Here is a 21,114-nt window from a genome sequence, read left to right on the forward strand (position 1 = left end):
CCTTCGTTTAAAAACAAGGTGGAGACTAAAGGCTCTCAGCCTCAGTTTCTCCATATGCAAAATATCAAGATTAAATAAGTCATGCTAAGGGCTGGAACAAGGTGAGGGCTCGGCAGCGTGTACGCCGGGCACTCAGCCGTGGATGGCAGGGGACGGCGTTCTGTCCCCGGGACAGAGCGCAGGCCTGTAATTGTCCCTCCCGCCTAGGGCATCACTTCCAGGCTTGGGTACCCGTCGCCGTCTGCTCCTCTGGGGCCGCCAGGGGGCGCTGTGGCCCCGGTGCACGGCAGCGGCGCGACACGGACCCTCCCTCGGAGTCTTCGGCACCGCCCTGTCCCAGCCTCCTTTGCGGGTAAACAGACATGGCCGGCGAAGGAGATCAGCAGGACGCTGCGCACAACATGGGCAACCACCTGCCGCTCCTGCCTGGTAACCACCCGTAGTAGTTCCCTGTAGTCGGGAGTGGGGCGAGGCCCGGAGCCGCAAGCGGTGTAGCTGGGCCTGGGAGGCGGGCGTGGGGGCGCCAAGACTGGCGAGCCAGCCCAGCAGGGCCGCACCGGAAAGCTGCTTCACGTCGGCCCTCGGCCGGCGATGGAGTCGCGGCGCTTTCTTCGCTGCTCTGTTGCCCCGAGCCCTGAGCCAGGGTGTCGGGGGGGCATTTGCTCTAAGAACAGGAAACCCATCCTCTCCATCCTCCCTGTGTCCTGAGTTTGGCTCCTAGGAATCAGAAACTAGAGGACCGGGTCAGATTCACAGCTGTTACTTTTGCTGGTCTCCTTCCTTTTAATAAGAGTGACAGCTAACATGTACTAAGCACTTACCATGTTACGAGCCTTGCAGTTAACGCTTTGCATGCATTTCGCCTTTTAATCCTTCCCACATCAGTTTTCAGTTTCCGACTTGATAAGCGAGTATTGGATTTGCAGATTAGTTCAATGACTTGCCCAAGGTTACACAGTAGAGTCAGGATTCCAATCCGGATGTGTCTGTCATTATAGCTCTAAACCACTTCTCTATTTTGTTTTTCTTACTATTGGTCTTTCTCAGGCATGTACGATTATGCTTAATCAGAGATACTTAGTTTTTCTTTTTCCTGTATGTTGTGTGAAATGTTTAGACTTTGGCCTTGTGTTGAAGTACTGAACAGAAAAAAAAAAAGACATGGAATATTGTATAAACTTTTCGTGGAATGCCTTTCAAGAGATGCTTTCCAAAAGGCGTTATCATCCAAACTTGAAAGTATTATTTGAGTCCCTTCGTTATGTGACAAGTATGTTAGGTGTTGTGGAGATGAAACGAGAGATAATACACAATCTGATAATTGAGGTTTACTGTCTAGGCCGGGCTGCTGAGAATATAACTAAACATAAATCAACTGCAGAGGCGGTTGATTTAGGGCCAGATAAATGAATGCTATTGTGGCTCTTCAGAGGCAGAGGTTGTTTAAGGGTCAGAGGATTGGGGAAAAACCTTTCAAGGTAGATCAGGAGACATCCAAAAGCACATATTTAGGATATGGTTGTGGGATATAAGGCCTAGGAGGTAGATTGGATCTAAGTTGCTGGGAAACTGGCATCTCTTGCCAGTGGGTTTGGGGTTTTTCCTGTGGATTGCCAAGAAACAGTTTTGGGTTTCAGGTAATTGCCTAAGGAAATCTATGCTTGGAAGATTAATTTGTCCACTGGTAGCAGCGTGGATTAAAAGAGGAAGAGACTGAGTGCATGCCCACCATATAGGAGAGAACTTTTCTATAAAAATAAACCATAGTCACTGGTTGTTCTTGAAGCCATTCTAGCTGAATTGACACAAGGGTAAGTGTGCCAGCCTTTGATGGAAAGCTGAGCTGTTTTTTCAGAGACATTAGCCCTACTCTCTGTGCCAAATCCGGTGTTTCAGGGAGAATGGTAAATAGAAGAGGAAGGATACTGATCTTCTGTCGGCATTCACATGGTGCCTCTGCATGAGATGAGTCATCAGACTTCACTGAAAGCTCTGAACAGTCAGCGTGTTTTTTTGTTTGTTTTTGTTTTGTTTTGTTTTTTGTTTTTCAGAAAAACATCGGGAGAGGGCCCAGAGATGGTGTAGATATAGCAATAATGCCTTTCCAAATTACATAAATTTTATTTGTAGAGAAACATTAGACTTTACATAATTCCATGTAGTACGAGTTGTTCTGAAGAGTAAACCCTCTAAGTTCCAACAAAAAGCTTTATATTTGAGATGTAAATAATTTATCCTAGGCAAATTAAACATTAATAGACATAACTGACTAGGGAAAAGTGGTTTTTAGCCGTATTTATGAAAAAAAAAGTTACTAAAGAAATTATTTAGAGACTAGGAGTCAGAACAGTTAAAATGTAAATTTTTAACAATATTAATTCCAGCCTTTGAGCTAATAGTTTATCTTTTAAATTTTCTGTAGTAGAGCAATAAAGTGGGTCGTGCTGCATGCCAAGTGATAGCCATGCTGTTAGAGTTGGAAATACAAATAATTTGATGCAGAATATTTTTCTCATCCATTTAGATAGCTCTTTTTTATCTCTTGGTGAAAGTTACATGTTCCAAGGAAAATGTGTATGAAGTGTTAGACCATTGACTGTTTACATATAAGTTGAAGTAATTCTGTTTTTGACAAAGTTTTATATCTAGGAAGTTGTAACAATAAATAGAAAGTCCAAGGCAGTTACCATATTGAAAAACATTTTTATTTTCTGTCAGTGGCCTGGCTAGAGGTGGTTTGACTTAAATAATGATATGCAAAGGAAAAAAAATGATTATTTCGTAATGACATTTTATCGATTTAGAAGTTTATTTGGGGCATTTAAAAATACATGAACTGGGAGGTGAGAAACGAGATTCAGTAATTCTTTATTGTTAGTCTAGGCCGGGGCTTCCCAACCTCAGCACTTGACTTTTGGGCTGGAGAATTCTTTGGGTGGGATTGCCTTGTGCATTGTAGGATATTTAGCTGCATCCCTGGCCTCTACCCACTAGATGCCAGTCGGACTCCCTTAGTTATTACAACCAATATCCCCTGAGGGGCAAAATCACCTGTGGTTGAGAATCACTGGTCTAGGATAGGAAATTTACTCATAGTTTGTATGAAAAGGACAGACTCACAGTTAGTAGAATAGCATATGTATTGTGTAGCGTTTTCTAATTTTCTTTGCTGTCATTGGTAACATCTGGTTTTCTAAGACATTCTTTTAAAATGTTTTATGCTTCATGCCAACTTTATTTTTAAATTTAAAATTAAGCAAAATAGCATGAAAATGATTGCAAAATTTTCTTTGTTTCTTTCTTTTGAGATGGAGTCTTGCTGTGTCGCCCAGGCTGGAGTGCAGTAGCACAATCTCAGCTTACTGCAACCTCCGCCTCCTGGGTTCAAGCGATTCTCGTGTCTTAGCCTCTCCAGTAGCTGGGATTACAGGCACCTGCGACCACACCCGGCTAATTTTTGTGTTTTTAGTAGAGATGGGGTTTCAACATGTTGGCCAGGCTGGTATTGAACTCCTGACCTCAAGTGATCTGCCTGCCTCGTCCTCCCAAAGTGCTGGGATTACAGGTGTGAGGCACCACACCTGGCCTTCATTTTAAAATAATGTAGCGACAGCCAGGGAAATGTTGTCACTAGAGAAATGCTGTGAAATTCTTCCTGCTAGGTTATCTTTCTCTCAGTTTTAATTAACAGATCTTGCCTGCTTTGTTTCTTTTCTTACTTATGTAGGAGCTCTTTGAAGTTGAGAGTTTGAGAGAACGTTAGAGGTTGACTTGTTCAAGCCTATCATTTTGTAGATGAGGAAACTAAAATTTAATTGGGCAGAATGAGTTGTCTGAGGTGTTAAAATTAGTTACTGGTGAGGGAGAAGAGAAAAATCTCCCATATAGAAGAATTTTAAATAACTTATATAGATATTTCCCCTTCAAGGGAGTGGAGCATAACTCATCACCCCTGAAGTGGAGGCTACACTTAGTGATTTGCTTCCAAATGGTACAATGTGAAAAGGAGGGGGAAAGGAGCTTTACAGTGGAAAAACCTGACACATAATGCTTTAGCCAGGTGATCAAGGTTAACAGCAGGAATAGTTCATAATATACAGGCTTGATATGTAATAAAAACAGCACATTGGCGACAGACCCCATTTCTAAAAAGGAAAAGAATAACAACCCTTCACTTCTGTGGCCTTCCTCCCTAAAACACATATCCTCAGTCTAATCATGGGAATTACATCAAACAAAACCCAGTTGAGGGATACTCTACAAAATACCTGACCAGTACTCCTCAAAACTCAGAAACAAGCAAAGTCTGGAAACCACCCTAGCCCAGAGGAGGGTAGGGAGACATGATAACTAAATGTAATGTGGGATCCTGGAACACAAAAAGATTAGATAAAAACTAAGGGGATCCAAATAAAATACGAAGTTTAGTTAGAGTAATGTACCAAGACTGATTCCTTCATTGTGGCAAATGTACCATACTAATATAAATTAACTATAGGGGAAAAGGATGTGTGACACACGGGAGCATTCTGTACTATCTTTGCACTTCTCTATAAATGTTAAACTATTCTAAAATTCACAGTTGACTTAAAAAAAAAAAAACATAGCTACTGACAGAGCCCAGAATAGACCCCAGCCCTCTGGCTACCTCTTCCTAGTACTTTAGAGTTTACCAAATGCATGTGGTTTTAGAAGTACCCCTTTTTTGAAGAAGGAATTGTGTGTTTGAAAGGTTTTCATTCATCTTTTTTTTCTTACAATATTCTACTCTTACAGCAGAGAGTGAGGAAGAAGTTGAAATGGAAGTTGAAGACCAGGATAGTAAAGAAGCCAAAAAACCAAACATCATAAATTTTGACACCAGTCTGCCGACATCACATACAGTATGTAATTTAGTGACAGATCTAATATAATAGATATACATTTAAATGTAAATAGAAGTTCATAAAAACAAGTGACTGATATTTGTATTACTAGATATCAGAAATTGTGGATGAGGACATGGGCTATTTGCCAGTAGATAAACATTTAACTGTAATTTTTAAGAAGCTTAATACTATGTTGTGGTAGAATTGTTTGAGGAATTGTTGCTCTTTATAGTCTTTCTAGTAATTGAGCTATTAAATACTTTTCTGTACTTCTAGGTACTAGAGTGTTATTGAACATACTAACATTTTATACTTGCTGTTTGTGATATTTGGACATAGAGATATTTCTTGGTAAAAATAAAATATTTTGTACTAAAAAAATTCTTGAATTTCTGTGGTTGTGAGATATTCTTCATAAAAGATTAGAAATTCTTCTAAGAGTTAAAGTTAGATTAAAAATTATATTTTCACATGGGATGCTTATATACCACATTTATTAAGTGTTTGTAACCCCATTTGTATTTTTTTTTCTTTTTTTTTCTTTTTTTTTTTGAGACAGTGTTGCTCTGTCGCCCAAGCTCGAGTGAGTGCAGTGGCACAATCTCGGCTCACTGCAGCCTCCACCTTCCAGGTTCAAGTGATTCCCCTGCCTCAGCCTCCCGATTAGCTGGGATTACAGGCGTCCACCACCGCACCCGGCTAATTTTTGTATTTTTAGTAGCAACAGAGTTTCACCATGTTGGCCAGGTTGGTCCTGAACTCCTGACCTCAGGTGATCTGCCTACCTCGGCCTCCTAAAGTGCTGGGATTACAGGTGTGAGCCACTGTGTCCAGCCTGTATTTCTTTTAATGTGATTTGCTCTTTAGTCTGTTGAGCTTACATTTTTACTACATATCGATCATGACACTGTACCTATATATGTTCTTATATAGTACCTAGGCGCTGATATGGAAGAATTTCATGGCAGGACTTTGCACGATGACGACAGCTGTCAGGTGATTCCAGTTCTGCCACAGGTGATGATGATCCTGATTCCCGGACAGACATTACCTCTTCAGCTTTTTCACCCTCAAGAAGTCAGTATGGTGCGGAATTTAATTCAGAAAGATAGAACCTTTGCTGTTCTTGCATACAGGTAAAATATTAGAGTCCATTTGCTTAATAGATTTCCTCTCATGGGTAATTGCAGTGGTCACTGTTGAAGCCAAAGCAGGCTGTTATTTTGCCTGTACAGGAGAGGTTGGGTAAGAATGTGAGGTTAGGAATTTGGTTAAGTAGAAGTTTGATAGTGCAAGTTGGAGTATTTTTGTTCATTTCATTACCATCTAACTCTGCTCTTCACCTTCATACACAATTTAACTTTCTGGTATTTGAAAATTTTTTAATCATTTATATTTGATGAAAAACATTTCTAGAATCTTAGTTTCAGTAACTGTCTTTATTAAAGAGAAGTAGTGCTTTTTTAACATAAAGGATTACTTTTCCAAAAGAGTGGTCTTTTCTTTCCCTCTCTCTCAAAATTCATAGGTTGTACCACTTTAAATTGAAGCTGAATTTTAAGTATCCCGTGGCAAATAAAGGAAATCTGCGGTAGAGGCAGGAAATACATACAGGAAGCTCCCACCCCAGTACAGTGCTGCCAGTAAGCAGCAGAAATGATAAGTCATTTGACAGAGTGAAAGAATGTTTGGTTTGGGAAATGAGTTTAAACCCCTGTAAGTTCTAAATTATTTTCAGTGACTAGAAATCTATTATTTTCCTAAAGTTCTCTGATAGTACTTCCTGAGTCCTTCTCCTATATCCCCCATGTGATTTAAAACTAAATAAAATTGGCCGGGCACAGTAGCTCACGCCTATACTCCCAGCACTTTGGGAGGCCGAGGCGGATCACCTGAGGTCGGGAGTTTGAGACCAGCCTGACCAACATGGTGAAACCCCATCTCTACTAAAAATACAAAAATTAGCCAGGCGTTGTGGTATGTGCCTGTAATCCCAGCTACTCAGGCAGCTGAGGCAGGAGAATCATTTGAACCTGGGAGGCAGAGGCTGCAGCAAGCCGAGATCATGCCACTGCACTCTAGTCTGGGCAACGCAGCGAGTCTCCATCTCAAACAAATAAATAAAATTATACTAGCTTTGTAGTAAGAGTTGATTCTATAAATTGTTTACCCATATGTATTGCTTTGCCTACTTTGCATATATTTAAAACTCAAATGTTCAAAATTCTTTCCTTTTAAAATTTTCTTGGAAGCAATATACAGGAAAGGGAAGCACAGTTTGGAACAACAGCAGAGATATATGCCTATCGAGAAGAACAGGATTTTGGAATTGAGATAGTGAAAGTGAAAGCAATTGGAAGACAAAGGTTCAAAGTCCTTGAGCTAAGAACACAGTCAGATGGGTAAGAAATAACATATACCTTAACGCCCTTTGAATGTTTCCTAATGAAATAGTTTTCTTGTACTTTTTCTATTCTACTGACCCTTCATATTTTGTAACTTTTAACTAGTTGTTCTCTTTCCCTTCTAAGGTATAGCCCAGTGGTTTCCAACCTTGCTATGCATCAGAATCACCTGGGAAGCTTTTAAAACTATAGAAGCTTGAGTTCCAACCTCATCTCCCATCTCCAGAGAGTGATGAGGCTGCAGCATCTTTTAAAAATGATTTTCAGGTGATTCTAATGTCTCTCCAGGTTTGAGAACAGTCATGTAAATTCAAAGGGAAGTGCTGTTTGGGATTTGGCTTCTTTAGGATTGAAGGCCTCTCGGAGCATAAGAGGATAGGGAGACCAGAGGCTTGTGAACTGTTTGTGTGCTCACCAGGACAGCTGTGGTTTTTGTAGCATTGCTATGATGTTTGAAAGCCACACTGGTTACATCTGCCAACTGCTCCAGCTGAGCTATAAAAGCCATTTATATTTAGTGTCCATCTCCAGTGTGAATTTTGTGTCACCCAGAAATGCTATTTACATAATAAGTGATCAGTAAATACTTGTAGTCTGTGTGCCTTGTGACATTTAGAAATTCCCAGAGTGTACTGTTTTAGCAGTTATTCATTTTGACATAGCTCTCATGGCTGGGTTTTGCACAAATTCAAGGGATACACATTAAAACAGACACAAAAAAGTCCAGTTTATCTTATTTTATCCTCTTTTAAAAAGGAAACAAAGTAAAGCATTTGCTTTGATCACTGGATATTATCTCTTAAGGGAGTGCTTCTCAACTGTGGCACATCACCTGTGAGGTCTTACAGATACACAGTCCTGGTACACAATGCAAGTACTAGTGAATTGGTTTCCAATTTATACGCACAGTTGAAAATCTCATCAGACCTCTGTGTTGCCCAGGTAGTATCTTCTGAACACAGGCAAGTTCTGAGTATTTTGGGGTTTTTTTGGGCAGGGTGGGGGATTAAGACTAAAAAAACAATGTGAGCAGCATGAGGGCAGGAACGTTTTGTCTGTTTGTTCACATGGTGGGCGTTCCTATATATTTTTGAATTATGAAAATATTGACATGTTAGGCAGCTCCTTGGAGCTAAAGAGAGCATAGAGGAATGTGAGATGGGATTGCCAGAGCTCTTAGGGTGTTTAGTTCTCCCCAGGTACTTCCCCAGAACATTCATTGTGCAAACTTTGATAGCCTTACCACATTGCACTGTCCTGACAGGATATGTCCGTCTCCCTCAATAGATAAGCTGCTTGAGAACAATGACCAAGACTTATTTATGTTTTACATTTAGGACCATAAATTTTATATAAATGAATGAAAGAATGATCTCCTGGGTGGGGGGGTTGGTCTGCATTTATGATAATTAGCAAACTGTTTTGTTACTGTGGATTTTGCTAACAGTTCCATTTTTAAAGTACTTCTTATCTTCATATAATTTTGATTATTTGTGAATACTATTATAGAAATCATAAAGGAAAATTGACTTGGGGAAAAGTATATTTCTCAGACTGTCTTGACATTAGTGACTTTTGATTGTGGAAAAACTATTGAACACAAGATGGCAGTATACCGTTAACTCTGAAAACAAGACAAGGAATGGATTTTTGACTCTAGTAAAGATTAACATCAGGCCGCGCACAGTGGCTCATGCCTGTAATCCCAGCATTTTGGAAGGCCAAGGCAGGACGATCACCTGAGCTCAGGAGTTCAAGATCAGCCTGACCAACATGGAGAAACCCCATCTCTACTAAAAATACAAAGTTAGCCGGGCGTGGTGGCGCGTGACTGTAATCCCAGCTACTTGGGAGGCTGAGGCAGGAGAATCGCTTGAACCCAGGAGGCAGAGGTTGCAGTGAGCCAAGATCGCACCACTGCACTCCAGCCTGGGCAACAAGAGGAAAACTCCATCTCAAAGGAAAAAAAAGATTAATATCAAACTGATACAGGTGGACAAGACTTGGAAAGGGCACATTCTCTGTAGTATTCTGTAGACCCATTATTAAGGCCTCTCATAAGGGTATGTCTGTCTGCATTTAAAAGGCCTCTGTGGAATGAGATTTCTCTTGGCTCCACTACTTCTCTGGCCCTGTAACCACCTTCGCTGGAAATGGTGAAATGAAAGAAATTCTGGAGATGATTTAGTTCAGTCTCCTCTTTTTCTATATCAGAATGCCAAGTACTAGAGAGGTTAAGTAATTTGCATAAACAGCAAATAAGCGACAGACCTGATTGATTCTAGGTCCCGTGACTTCCAAACTGGTACTCCCATTATACCAGAATTTCTCTATAACACATTTGAAACTCAAGCCAGCTTCCCTGTCTCCAGTAAAATATTTAATATTCATTTGTTTTTCTTAGAGAAATAAGCATATAGAAAAATAAAAATTAAAAAATAAAAATATCCATTTGTCTTTTACCTAAATGACACTTCATTTATTAAAAGTACACTACAGAGGCCAGGTGTGGTGACTGATACCTGTAATCTCAGCACTCTGGAAGGCCAAGGTGTGCGAATCATTTAAGGCCAGGAGTTCAAGACCAGCCTGGCCAACATGGTGAAGCCACATCGCTACTAAAAATACAAGAAATTAGCTGGGCATGGTGGCATATGCCTGTAATTCCAGCTACTCGGGAGGCTGAGGCATGAGAATCATTTGAACCTGGGAGGTAGAGGTTGCACTGAGCAGAGATTATACCACTGCACTCCCGCTTTGCCAACAGAGTGAGATTCCATCTCAAAAAAAGAAAAAAAGTATACAACCACCAAAGTCATGTGTGTGAGAGTGGGGAGGGCGGAGGGGGGTGGGCATCTTCTGAACACATAGAAATTTTTTTTTAATAAAAACAGGTCTCATTGACATAGGACTCTTCAGAAGTTCCTACTTCTTAGCATGTAGAGAGGAGGGGATTGATATCCTATTGGCATCACAAGAGAAGATCTCTTACCTGTCTAGACTGAGACCAGTAATTGTTAGTCAAAAAGTTAGTTGAAGCTAGAAATCACAAAATGTTACACATATATAGCTTAAACATTTTGTTTTAACTTTATAAATTCATTCATTTTTCATTTGGAGAGACCAAGGTCTTTCAATTGAAGCAGGTCTGCAGATTGGAGATGACTGTAGACTTTCTGGCACTTTCATTGTACATTATTCACAGTTTATACTGCTAGTTTTTCTTTAAAGAGGGATTCTAAAGATAGTCACAAGGCAATTTGAGTGCAGAATTTTTCCAGATTTGTGCGGTTTTTTTCCTACTATTAGAGTTATCTGTACCTAATTTGAAAGCAGTGTGTGTCTCAACTTAATGTTCCTTGAAGCAATTTTATTGTTGTACTCATATTTCACTGGTTTTTATAACATTTATATAAATTATGTTGCTGTAATCACAAAACAACTATGATAAACAAGTTGGAAAGAAAAAAAACTAGCTTATATTAAAAACAAAACTCAGCTGCCGGGAGAAGAACCAGCCACTGCATATGCAGTGGACCCTGGCCATGTTTAACCAAGTAAAGGAGAGCATTCTTTAATCCTTCAAGGCAGTTCAGACAGCTTGTACTGCAGACTAATTAACATGATCTGTAAGCCAGGGGATCAATAATGTTACTGTTTTTATCATAATCAAATCTTATACAATAGTTGGGTAAAGCATAATTCTTAATTCAGTTACCTATAACCTTGAAGAATCAGATTTCTAAAAATTTCTATAGGATGGTATATACTTCTACCTTCATAATATAATTAACAAGTTAGTTGTGTTCATGAATCAGGTGAAGAAAATTGAGATTTTGTTTCTAATGAGCTCTGATAATAAGAACACTTGACCATAGTTTGATATAGTAAAATTTTTTAACATTTTCCGAAGTCATGTAGACAAATTTTCTGAGTATTTCTAATGAGTTTGCAGGAAGGAAATAAAGTTAGTAGAGTGAATCTACTATTATCATTAAATTAAACGTAGATACTTTCTAACACACTAAGTTATTTTTCCTTTTAATAAATAAGTAAAATGTCAGAATTTCATCCATAATATCTTGTGGTCAAACAGTGGTTATTATGAAAGACTACTTTAGAAGTCTTAAGTATAACCTATAAAGCAGAGACTTTTAATATATTTGACTTTGTCAGTCTGACAGTGTTATATACTAGCATTTGAATATGGTTACATATTCTACATTTCAGAAGCTACACTCTAAGAGATAGAACACCTCACAGGAAGATAGCTCATAGATACAACCTTCCTGTTTGCACTAGTTCATGATAAGATATTTGCAATTATGATATTCTCAAGTAGCATTTTGTTTATTGTGACATTTTGAATAACTTTTAAGAAAAAATCTAATTTATAGTTTGATCCTTTGTACAGTTAAACTCTTAAGAACATGAAAAGGAATGCACACAAAGGTTGCATGTAATTCTCTACTGTTATTTTAATTCATCCATGTAAATGCATTCTTGATTTTTCTCTTCCTTTCTCTACTTAGATTAGATGACTTATGAGAAAGAATAGATATAAGAGTTAAGCAGCATAAGAAGTGGGGGGATAGAAGAATTTGGGTGTCTTAAGAATGTTTAAGAAAGTAGAAGTATCAAGCAGTAGTTGGTTGTATGTTGGTTTTTTTAAAACTTTGTTTCATTTATAGACTCTGTATTTATCTGAAATGTGTAGATCTCCCTTTCCATTCCACAGTGACATTGAAGATCCGTACCGTAGGTTATCTTTGGTTTTAACTTTGGTATGATTTATGAAATAAAATTATTTTCTGAAAGTTTCTGTATCTTAACATCAGTATTTGATGAATATGTTAAAAGATAAAACTTGGAAAGTCTTGGTATTTAAAATTATCACTGTTTAGAAACTTATAGTTTTGAGTTAGTCAGTCTTAGAAATGAATACCATGCTTGGTTCTCTTTATTTTAGAATCCAGCAAGCTAAAGTGCAAATTCTTCCCGAATGTGTGTTGCCTTCAACCATGTCTGCAGTTCAATTAGAATCCCTCAATAAGTGCCAGATATTTCCTTCAAAACCTGTCTCAAGGGAAGACCAATGTTCATATAAATGGTGGCAGAAATACCAGAAGGTGAGAAACTAATTTTTTATGCATCTTAAAAAAATGAAGACAGGTTGTTTTTTTCCGTTTTAAGAAAGAAACACAACTTTCATGATTCATTACCCAGACACCTTGTGTGGCAATATTCCAGCTACATTTGATCCTCTAAAAATTACACAGGCAGCTATTTTATGTAAAAGCAGTTTACAAAAGCAATAAAATGTCACACAGCTGTAAGGTATCCTTGTTATTATGCTTATCAGCTATATTAATCGCTTATGATTTTTAATTCCATGGGAAATGCTTATTAAACTGTGATCAAATTAGATGTTTGGCTCTTGAATCATAAACATGCATTATCTTAAAGAAGGGAGGATTCTTTTGGGGTAGAGTAGTAGTAGAGAAGTAGAGTCTGTTTTCCTTCTTCCAAACCAGAGAGAAAGGTTTCTTGTGCTATGTGTTTCAATGAAATACAGTTGACATCGCAAAAATTGACTTGAGACTAGGTGCTGTTTAAAAATGTTGCTTGTTTGGGCACTAATTCCTGTGTTATATCCTTTGACTAAATCATAATTGTCGTAGGGAAAAAAAATTGAGGGAGCCTGTTTCTACTCATTTGTGAGATGTGCAATTTTAAGTATAGTTAATATTTATAATTGCTACCTAAAGAAAATGATTACTAGTTTCTAAATTTAGAATAATTGGGCTTTTTGAGTTTTTTTTTTTAATATGGAAAGACAGTTTCCATTGTAACCTTAAAAATTCTGTATTAATCATCCCTTTGTTGAGTGGTGAGGATTTAATATTTTAATGTAAATATAGAATCCTAATTTAATGTAAATTATTATGGATAATTAATGAAGTGGACTTATATACTAGTTACTGTACCAAACTTTTATTGTTCTTGCAGTAGAATTCCTCCAGTTTTCAGCGAAAACTTGTGCAGAATGGGCACTTGATGGGCATCAGGGTTATAACCAGGTATCTATAAGACTTCCTGGTCTTATCTTTATTTCAGTTAACTGATCTGTTTCATGGTACAGTGTGTTTTGACTAGTGTTTCTAAGGAAGATTCTAATAAGGAAGATATAATTAGACTGCTTTAAGACTCCCAAACAACCTCGAAACTAGTATTTTTTAATGTTTAATAATATTGATACTGCCTTTAGTTAACAGGCAGCTTTTGTGTAGCTGTGTGTATTAGTCCATTTTCACGCTGCCGATAAAGACATAACCAAGACTGAGCAATTTACAAAAAAAGAGGTTTATTGGACTTATAGTTCCACATGGCTGGAGAGGCCTCACAATCATGGCAGAAGGTGAAAGTCAAGGAAGAGCAAGTCACGTCTTACATAGATGGTGGCAGGGAAAAAGAACTTGTACAGGAAAACTACCATTTTTAAAACCATCAGATCTCTTGAGACTCATTCACTATCACAAGAACAGCACAGGAAAGACCTGCCCCCATAATTCAGTCACTTCCCACTGAGTTCCTCCCATGATGTGGGAATTGTGGGAGTTACAATTCAAGATGAGATTTGAGTGGGGACACAGCCAGATCATATCACCGTGCAATACTTTTTTCCCCATACCAGATACAGACACTTTACGCGTTTACCCTTGTTTCTTTTAACTGAACTGTGGGAAATTTTGCTCCCATAGTCATTTTAAATGTTACTGTTGAAATAAGTATGTCAGTGATCACTGTCAGTATGTGGCCCCCAAAGAGTAGATCTGGAATATATTAAGTCATTTAGTGCCTAAAAGTATGTTTGGCACTGGTTTGCTACTGAAATACGTGGCAAGGTAACTGCATCAAGTTGTTGCCTATGTGTCATCTCAGTATTCACATAGTTATGTATTTCATACTAGAGTTTTTTTTTCAGGGGGTACAGGCATACCACGGAGATATTGCAGGTTCAGTTTCAAACTGCTGCAATAAAACGAGTATCACAATAAAGTTAGTCTCATGAGTTCTTTGGTTTCCCAGTGCATATAAAAGTTTTATTCACACAATACTGTAGTCTTTCATGTGTACAATAAGATTCTATCTAAAAAAGTGTACATACCTTAAATTAAAAAATACTTTATTGCTAAAAAATACAATCATCTGAGCCTTCAGTGAATCATCATCTTTTTTGCTGGTGGATAGTCTTGTTTTGCTGTTGATGGCTGCTGACTAACCAGGGTAGTGGTTGCTGAAGGCTGGGGTGACTACAGCAATTTCTTAAGACAGCAGTAAAGTTTGCCCCACAGATTGACTCTTCCTTTCAGAAAAGATCCCTCTTTAGCATGCAGCGCTGTTTGATAACATTTAAGCCACAATAGAACTTTCAAAATTGGAGTCAGTCCTGTCAGAACTTGCTGCTGCTTTATCAACTAAGTTTATGTAATATTCTGAATTCTTTGTGTCATTTCAACATTCACAACATCTTCAGCAGTAGATTCCTTCTCAAGAAACCACTTTATTTGCTCATCCATAAGAAGCAACTCCTAATCCATGTTTGATCATGAGATTACAGCAATTCAGTCCTATCTGTGGGTTCCACTTCTAACTTTAGTTCTCTTTTTATTTGTCACATCTGCAGTTACTTCTTTCACTGAAGGCTTGAAACCCTCAAAATCGTCATCCATGAGGGTTGGAGTAAACTTCTTCTAAATTCCTATTAATGTTGATATTTTCACCACCTCCCATGAATCATGATTATTCTTAATGGCACTTAGAATGGTGACTCTTTTTCAGAAGGTTTTCAATTTACTTTTTCCAGATCCGTCAGAGGAATCACTATCTGGCAGCTATAGCCTATGAAAAATGTATTTCTTAAATGATAAGATTTGAAAGTTTAAATTACTCCTTGATCCATGGGTCACAGAATGAAAATTTTGTTACCAAGCATGAAAACAGCATTAATCTCCTTATATGTCTCCATCAAAACTTCTGGGTGACCATGTACATTGTCAACGAGCAGTAATATTTATAAAGAGTCTTTTCTGAGTGGTAGGTCTCAACAGCAGGCTTAAAATACTCAGTAAACCATTCTCTAAACAGATGTTCTGTCATCCAGACTTTGTTCCATTTACAGAGCACAGGCAGAGTAGATTTAGCATCATTCTTAAGGGCCCTAGGATTTTTGGAATGGCCAGTGAGCATTGGCTTTAACTTAAAGTCACCAGCTATTAGCCCCTGAAAGGAGACTTAGGGACTTTCTCTGGATTAGGCTTTGGCTCAACAGAAATTTGTGGCTGGTTTGATCTTCTATCCAGACCGTTAAAACTTTCTCCATATCAGTAATAGGCTTTTTGGCTTTCACCAGAGTAGCATTTCATATTCACAGCTTTGCTGTTTGCCCCAGGAGGCCTAGCCTTCGGCCTCTTTCAGCTTTGACATGCCTTTCTAACTAAGCTTTATCATTTTTAGCTTTTGATTTAAAGTGAGAGATGTGTGACTACTCTTCTTTTCACTTGAACACTTAGAAGCCATTGTAGAGTTATTAATTAGCCATTGTTGTGTCTCAAAGAAGTAGGGAAGCCTAAGGAGAGGGAGAGAGATGGAGGGGCTCGTCAGTGGAGCAATCAGAACACATTTGTTAAGTTTACTGTCTTAAATGGGTGCAGTTTGTGGTGCCCCAAAACAGTTACAGTAATAACATCAAAGTTCACTAATCACAAATCATCATAACAGATATAACAATGAAAAAGTGTGAAATACTGTGAGAATTAGCAAAATATGGCACAGACAGGTAGTTAGCACATGCTATTGGAAAAATGGCTTGATAGACTTGCTTGAAACAGGGTTGCCAGAAATCTTCAATTTTTTTTTTTTTTTAAAGTATCTGTGAATCACAGTATGCCTATATTAAGTATTTGGGTATATAAAATAGTTCTTCCACACCAAGATGGGTTAAAAATTCTTAACCATTAAAAATCCTAAATTAACTCTTCTTTGCAAAGTTCTAAGTATAGGGTGAGAGCACTGGTAGTTAATTCCTGACTCAAGTGCTCCTGTACAGCTAGTTCTGTGACCTGCCTGTAGGATCCTGCAGTCTTAAACCTGAACTTGGGCTAAGCAAGTAAGACTGCTTTTTAAATTTATTTTTTATGTGAGTTACTACTTAAATTCTTCCTGTTCTATAGTTAAAGCATCTTGTTTACATTACATTCCGAATTTGGCCCATGCAACTGGGTTGCCACTGGCTTACTAAGACAAGAAAAGATAGAGCTGGGAAGACCAAAGAAGCACGTATTTGCCTGGGTTCAGATCCTCTGAACTTTTCCTCTTGTCTTAATTAGCCCTTGGTTATTTTCATATTCAGAGTTGCCAAGGGCTAAAGAGAAGATGCTAAGGAATGAGAAGGCCTTAAAAGGTTTTAGGTGATACAAATGTCAGGTTATCTACAGGGTTCCCTTGTTTAAACGTTGGTAGAGTTTCTTAGGTTCTGAAATTTGGAATCTAGATCACTAGGCCAAGAGAAACCGCTAGCTGATCTATTTTGGATTCCAAGTGACCTACAAACTCTGTTCTGCTTTAGAGAGACCACTTAGAGCCATTCTGTGTGCATCAAAAAGGAATCTAACAGGGAAAGGGGATGGCAGATATCTTTGGTAGGACCTCCATATGCAGTGGGACCATCTGAGTGGTTTGGCATGCTGCACCTTTAGTGGGACACTAGCTTACCATGGGGACTGGATTATGTAACAGCACTTGTCTTTAGACAGATATAAGGTTCAATTCATTCCTCTCTTCATAGAGCTTGCTTGTATCTGACTTGTCCATCCCACCATAATCTGAAGTACTGCATATGTGTGTTCTCTCTCCGTGTCTGAGTAGTAGTTAAAATGGTCAGAGTTGGGAGATGCTTACATAACTAAGCTAACTCAAGCTAATAAGGTTGTCACACACTTTTCCTGCAGGAAAGGAACTTAAAGTATCCAGGATTGTAGTCTTCCTGAGATGTATTCAGTTAACCTTGAAACTGCACACAGTATTTGCCGTGGAAACCTAAACATCCCAAATGACATGAAATAAAATTATTTAAGCTTCTGGAAGTGTTCTGTGTTATCTACCATTCTGACAAGGAAGCATTAGAGAAGATTCAGCACGTGTCTCTCTCATGATTAAGGAGTTACGCCAGTGTAATTAGGAAACACTTTCAAAACCCACTCCATCTGGAGACCTTTCTTGTTCTGGAATTCGAGCTCTGAAACTGTTTACTTCTTTTCCCATCACAGTGCCTTTCTCTATTCACTGGTTTATGTAGGGGGATTTGACAATCCCCCTATAGTAAAAATCCTCCTCCTCAAAAAAAAGGAAATTTTGTTTAAACCTGTTTGGAGTATGACTTAAATGTTTCTAAGTATATTCCCTGCTTGCCCAGACCATTTGCTTATTCATATATCAAGGCTTACTATGTTAATCAGAAAAGAGTTGAGTATGAAATGTAAAGATAAGTCAAATGGGAAACAAATAGATACCAAGAAAGTAATGAGTGCTCATCTTTCTGGCCTCTGTTGAACTTAGCCATGGTTGTTCCTGTTTATTGCGTAGAGCAGGGAGGAACTGAGCATGAATTTGGAAGGGCAGGGGCCTCACACATAATCTCCCAGATTAGTGTTTAAATCTCCTCCTAATTTTATCTAGATACAAATGTTCTTATTTTTCTTATACAGAAGGATACATACCTTTTTCTTAACAGTGTGTCTTATAGGAGATTCTTTTGTATTAGTTTATAGAGCATTGCTCATTCTTAAAGCTGCTTGGAATTCTTTTGTATGGATACACTGTATAACCAATCCCATACTGATGATAGATCTGTACTAAATAACATGTACAAATGACCTTTTATATAGATAAATATTTATAACTTTTAAAGAGTGAGGTTATTAGCTTACAGGGTAAATGCATTTATAATTCTGTCAGTTTTAAAAATAATTTTGAGGCCAGGCGCAGTGGCTCACGCCTGTAATCCCAGCACTTTGGGAGGCGAAGGCGGGTAGATCACAAGGTGAGGAGTTCAAGACCAGCCTGGCCAAAATGGTGAAACCCCGTCTCTACTAAATATACAAAAATTAGCCGGGCATGGTGGCGGGCGCCTGTAATCCCAGCTACTTGGGAGGCTGAGGCAGGAGAATCACTGGAACACGGGAGGCGAGTTATTTTCAAAATACTTAAGGTGTTTGTACTTATTTTTATTATTGTTTCATCATGGCCTCACAGGCAATGTAGTATCAAACCTGATGTTTGCTGATCTGATAAGTGAAATATATTACATTGAAGGTTCAATTTGAATTTCTCTGAGAGCAAGGGTAAGCATTTTGTTGTAAGAGCAGTTTGTGTTTCCTTTCTATAAAGTATTTGCCCATTTTTCTACGGCTTGTTGATTGCTTGGAGTTCCTTGTAAGCTTTATAGTCTCTGTAATTAATGAGTTCCAAACATTTTTCCTAGTTTGTCTTTTGTCTTTTAACTTTGTTTTTGGTGTGCTCTGTCATACAGAACTGTTTTTTTTGTTGTTGTTCCTATATAGTTTAATTTTTAATGCTTCTGTATTCTAAATCATAGCCAAAAATGATGTTCCCATGCAAAGGAATGTCTCATGTTTTCTTTGTATACTTACTGTGGTTTCATTACTTTTCCATGGAAAGCTCTGATCCTCGTGCAGTTGATTCTGATATAAATTCCACTTTACTTTTTTCCAGATGGCTCCCTATTGTCCTACTACCACTTTTTGAATAGTCCATATTTTCCCCCATTGATTTGAGATCCCACCATTGTCACAGACCAAATTCATGTTTATTTTACTTTTCTTCTCTTTTGGTCTGCTTGTGTGCCATCATCATATTGTTGTAAATGTTGGCACTTTATAATTTGTGTAAATAAAAATAGGGCTGGTAAGCCCCTCACTGCTCTTTTGTCAAGCTTTTCAGTGACTACCATTGATTAACATTTCCTTGTGAACTTGAGAATCTGTTTCACCTTGTTCCAGGATAATAATCATAAGAACGGTAACATTTATTGACTATTTTTATATAAAGAAGAAAAGTCTTGAAATCTTAGGCTATGTATAGTCAGGTGCTTCCTCAGAAAGACTGGTCATTTCCCAGGCATACATCTTGTATGTGCACTTGTGTATCTGCCATTAGCGTATAAGCCTCAGGAGTGGGAAAGAGCTTATCATTCCATTCCAGTTTTTATTACCATGTAGGAATTTGGTTCATGAAAGAAGGAAACAAAAACTGGTAACTTTTTAATTATTTATATAAATTATTTCTGTCATTTACATTGCTGATTGTAATAGGATTTAACACAATAAGTGACCACTTGTAGTCACTATATAAAGGAAGTCAATGGTAGCAATTTACTATTTATGTTTAGCTTTTCACGTTACTCTTTCCATTTTCATTGCACTTCAAAGACTCACTTAAATGGAGTTTCACATGTTTTGAATATTCTACATTGTTGGGAGGCAAAGCTGAAGCCATAGTTATGAGGCTTAAAAATGGAGGACTGTGATAGATTACCTCCAGGTAACAGATTCATTTTAAGGGCTTTTATGCCTGCTTTCAGTAGTAAATCCTGTTCCCAGAGTGAATACTACTCTGCTGGAGAATCAGTCATTGGTCACTTTTAAGTGCCTAAACTTTTTGGTTAGTATTAAATTTTCTTGAGGTATAACCATTTTATGACATCGATCATGGTGTTGATATATTTAAAGAATGCCTATAAATTGCTAGAACTTATCATCCATTTTACCTAGATATAAGAGAGGAGCCTTTCCTATTGTGCCAGAAAGCTAAATGGAACTCTTAAATTTGAGGATGTTGAAATGTCTTAAATTTTGGCAGTTGCTCTGTAAAAGCTAGCTAGCTAATCTTTTCTGGTATATGTCTCTTCAGTGTGTCTAATTGACTAACACACATCCCAAATATTAAGGATGTATTATGCATATTTGAATCTCTCAGGATGCTCCAAATAAAGAATTTTAGAGGTCTTCTGACTCTGAAAAGAAGCTACCTGAAACTGTAGCTTGCTCATGGGCATGGTGGCAGAGTGAATGCCTGATCCAGTGCATTGCCCTTAACATGCTAGTGTGCCACATTTTATTCTCTTTATACTTGAAATTTATATATTATTTCAGATTCTGTTTCTTGACATGGGTGCCAAATGAAATTACACTTTTGTACTATACTTTTTAACATTTTTTTGTATTACAAAAGTGACCATTCTGATATGTGAAGTATATTTTAATAATGAGGAGTGTGTCAGTCAGCGAAACTAAAACTTTCAGTTAGGTCTTTGTCATTTTGTAATTCTAAGAATATATAACTTAGTAAGCTGCTTCTCTCTAAAATATAAGCTCCACAGGGCATTGAATTTTGTTGATTTTTCTTTCATTCGCTGGCATAGCCTAAATGTATAAAAATAGCCTGACACATGTTAGGCACTGTATTAGTCTGGTCTCACGCTGCTAAGACATACCCAAGACTGGGTAGTTTATAAAGAAAAGGGTTTTATTTGACTCACAGTTCAGCATGGCTAGGGAAGCCTTAGGAAACTTAACCATCATGGCAGAAGGGAAAGCAAACATGTTCTTCTTCACATGATGGCAGGAAGAAGTGCCAAGCAAAAGGGGAAAAACCCTCTTAATAAAACCATCAGATCTCGTGAGAACTCATCATCATGAGAAAAACATGGCGGTAACTGTCCCCATGATTCAATTACCTCCCACCAGATCCCTCCCACGACA

The 21,114-nt window shown here is 38.0% G+C and overlaps 2 protein-coding genes across 2 annotated transcripts in view; one reads left to right on the top strand and one right to left on the bottom strand.

The window, feature by feature from the left end:
* The first annotated feature begins 348 nt into the window (after window positions 1-348).
* Window positions 349-21,114, top strand: part of CRBN (cereblon) — a 29,483-nt gene continuing 8,717 nt past the window's right edge. Inside the window, 5 exon segments of the mRNA NM_001134083.1 lie at window positions 349-429; window positions 4,777-4,883; window positions 5,802-6,004; window positions 7,121-7,270; window positions 12,243-12,402. Coding sequence (NP_001127555.1) covers window positions 402-429; window positions 4,777-4,883; window positions 5,802-6,004; window positions 7,121-7,270; window positions 12,243-12,402 — 648 coding nt within the window. The 5' untranslated portion in view covers window positions 349-401.
* The window catches only part of TRNT1 (tRNA nucleotidyl transferase 1), a 36,371-nt gene continuing 30,402 nt past the window's right edge, over window positions 15,146-21,114 (bottom strand). Inside the window, exon 9 of the mRNA XM_054551874.2 lies at window positions 15,146-15,902. The gene's annotated coding sequence lies outside the window, so the exon portion shown is untranslated. The remainder of the gene's footprint in view (window positions 15,903-21,114) is intronic.

This window comes from Pongo abelii, chromosome 2 (genome assembly GCF_028885655.2).
Source record: "Pongo abelii isolate AG06213 chromosome 2, NHGRI_mPonAbe1-v2.0_pri, whole genome shotgun sequence".
In the NCBI taxonomy this organism is placed as follows: Eukaryota; Metazoa; Chordata; class Mammalia; order Primates; family Hominidae; genus Pongo; species Pongo abelii.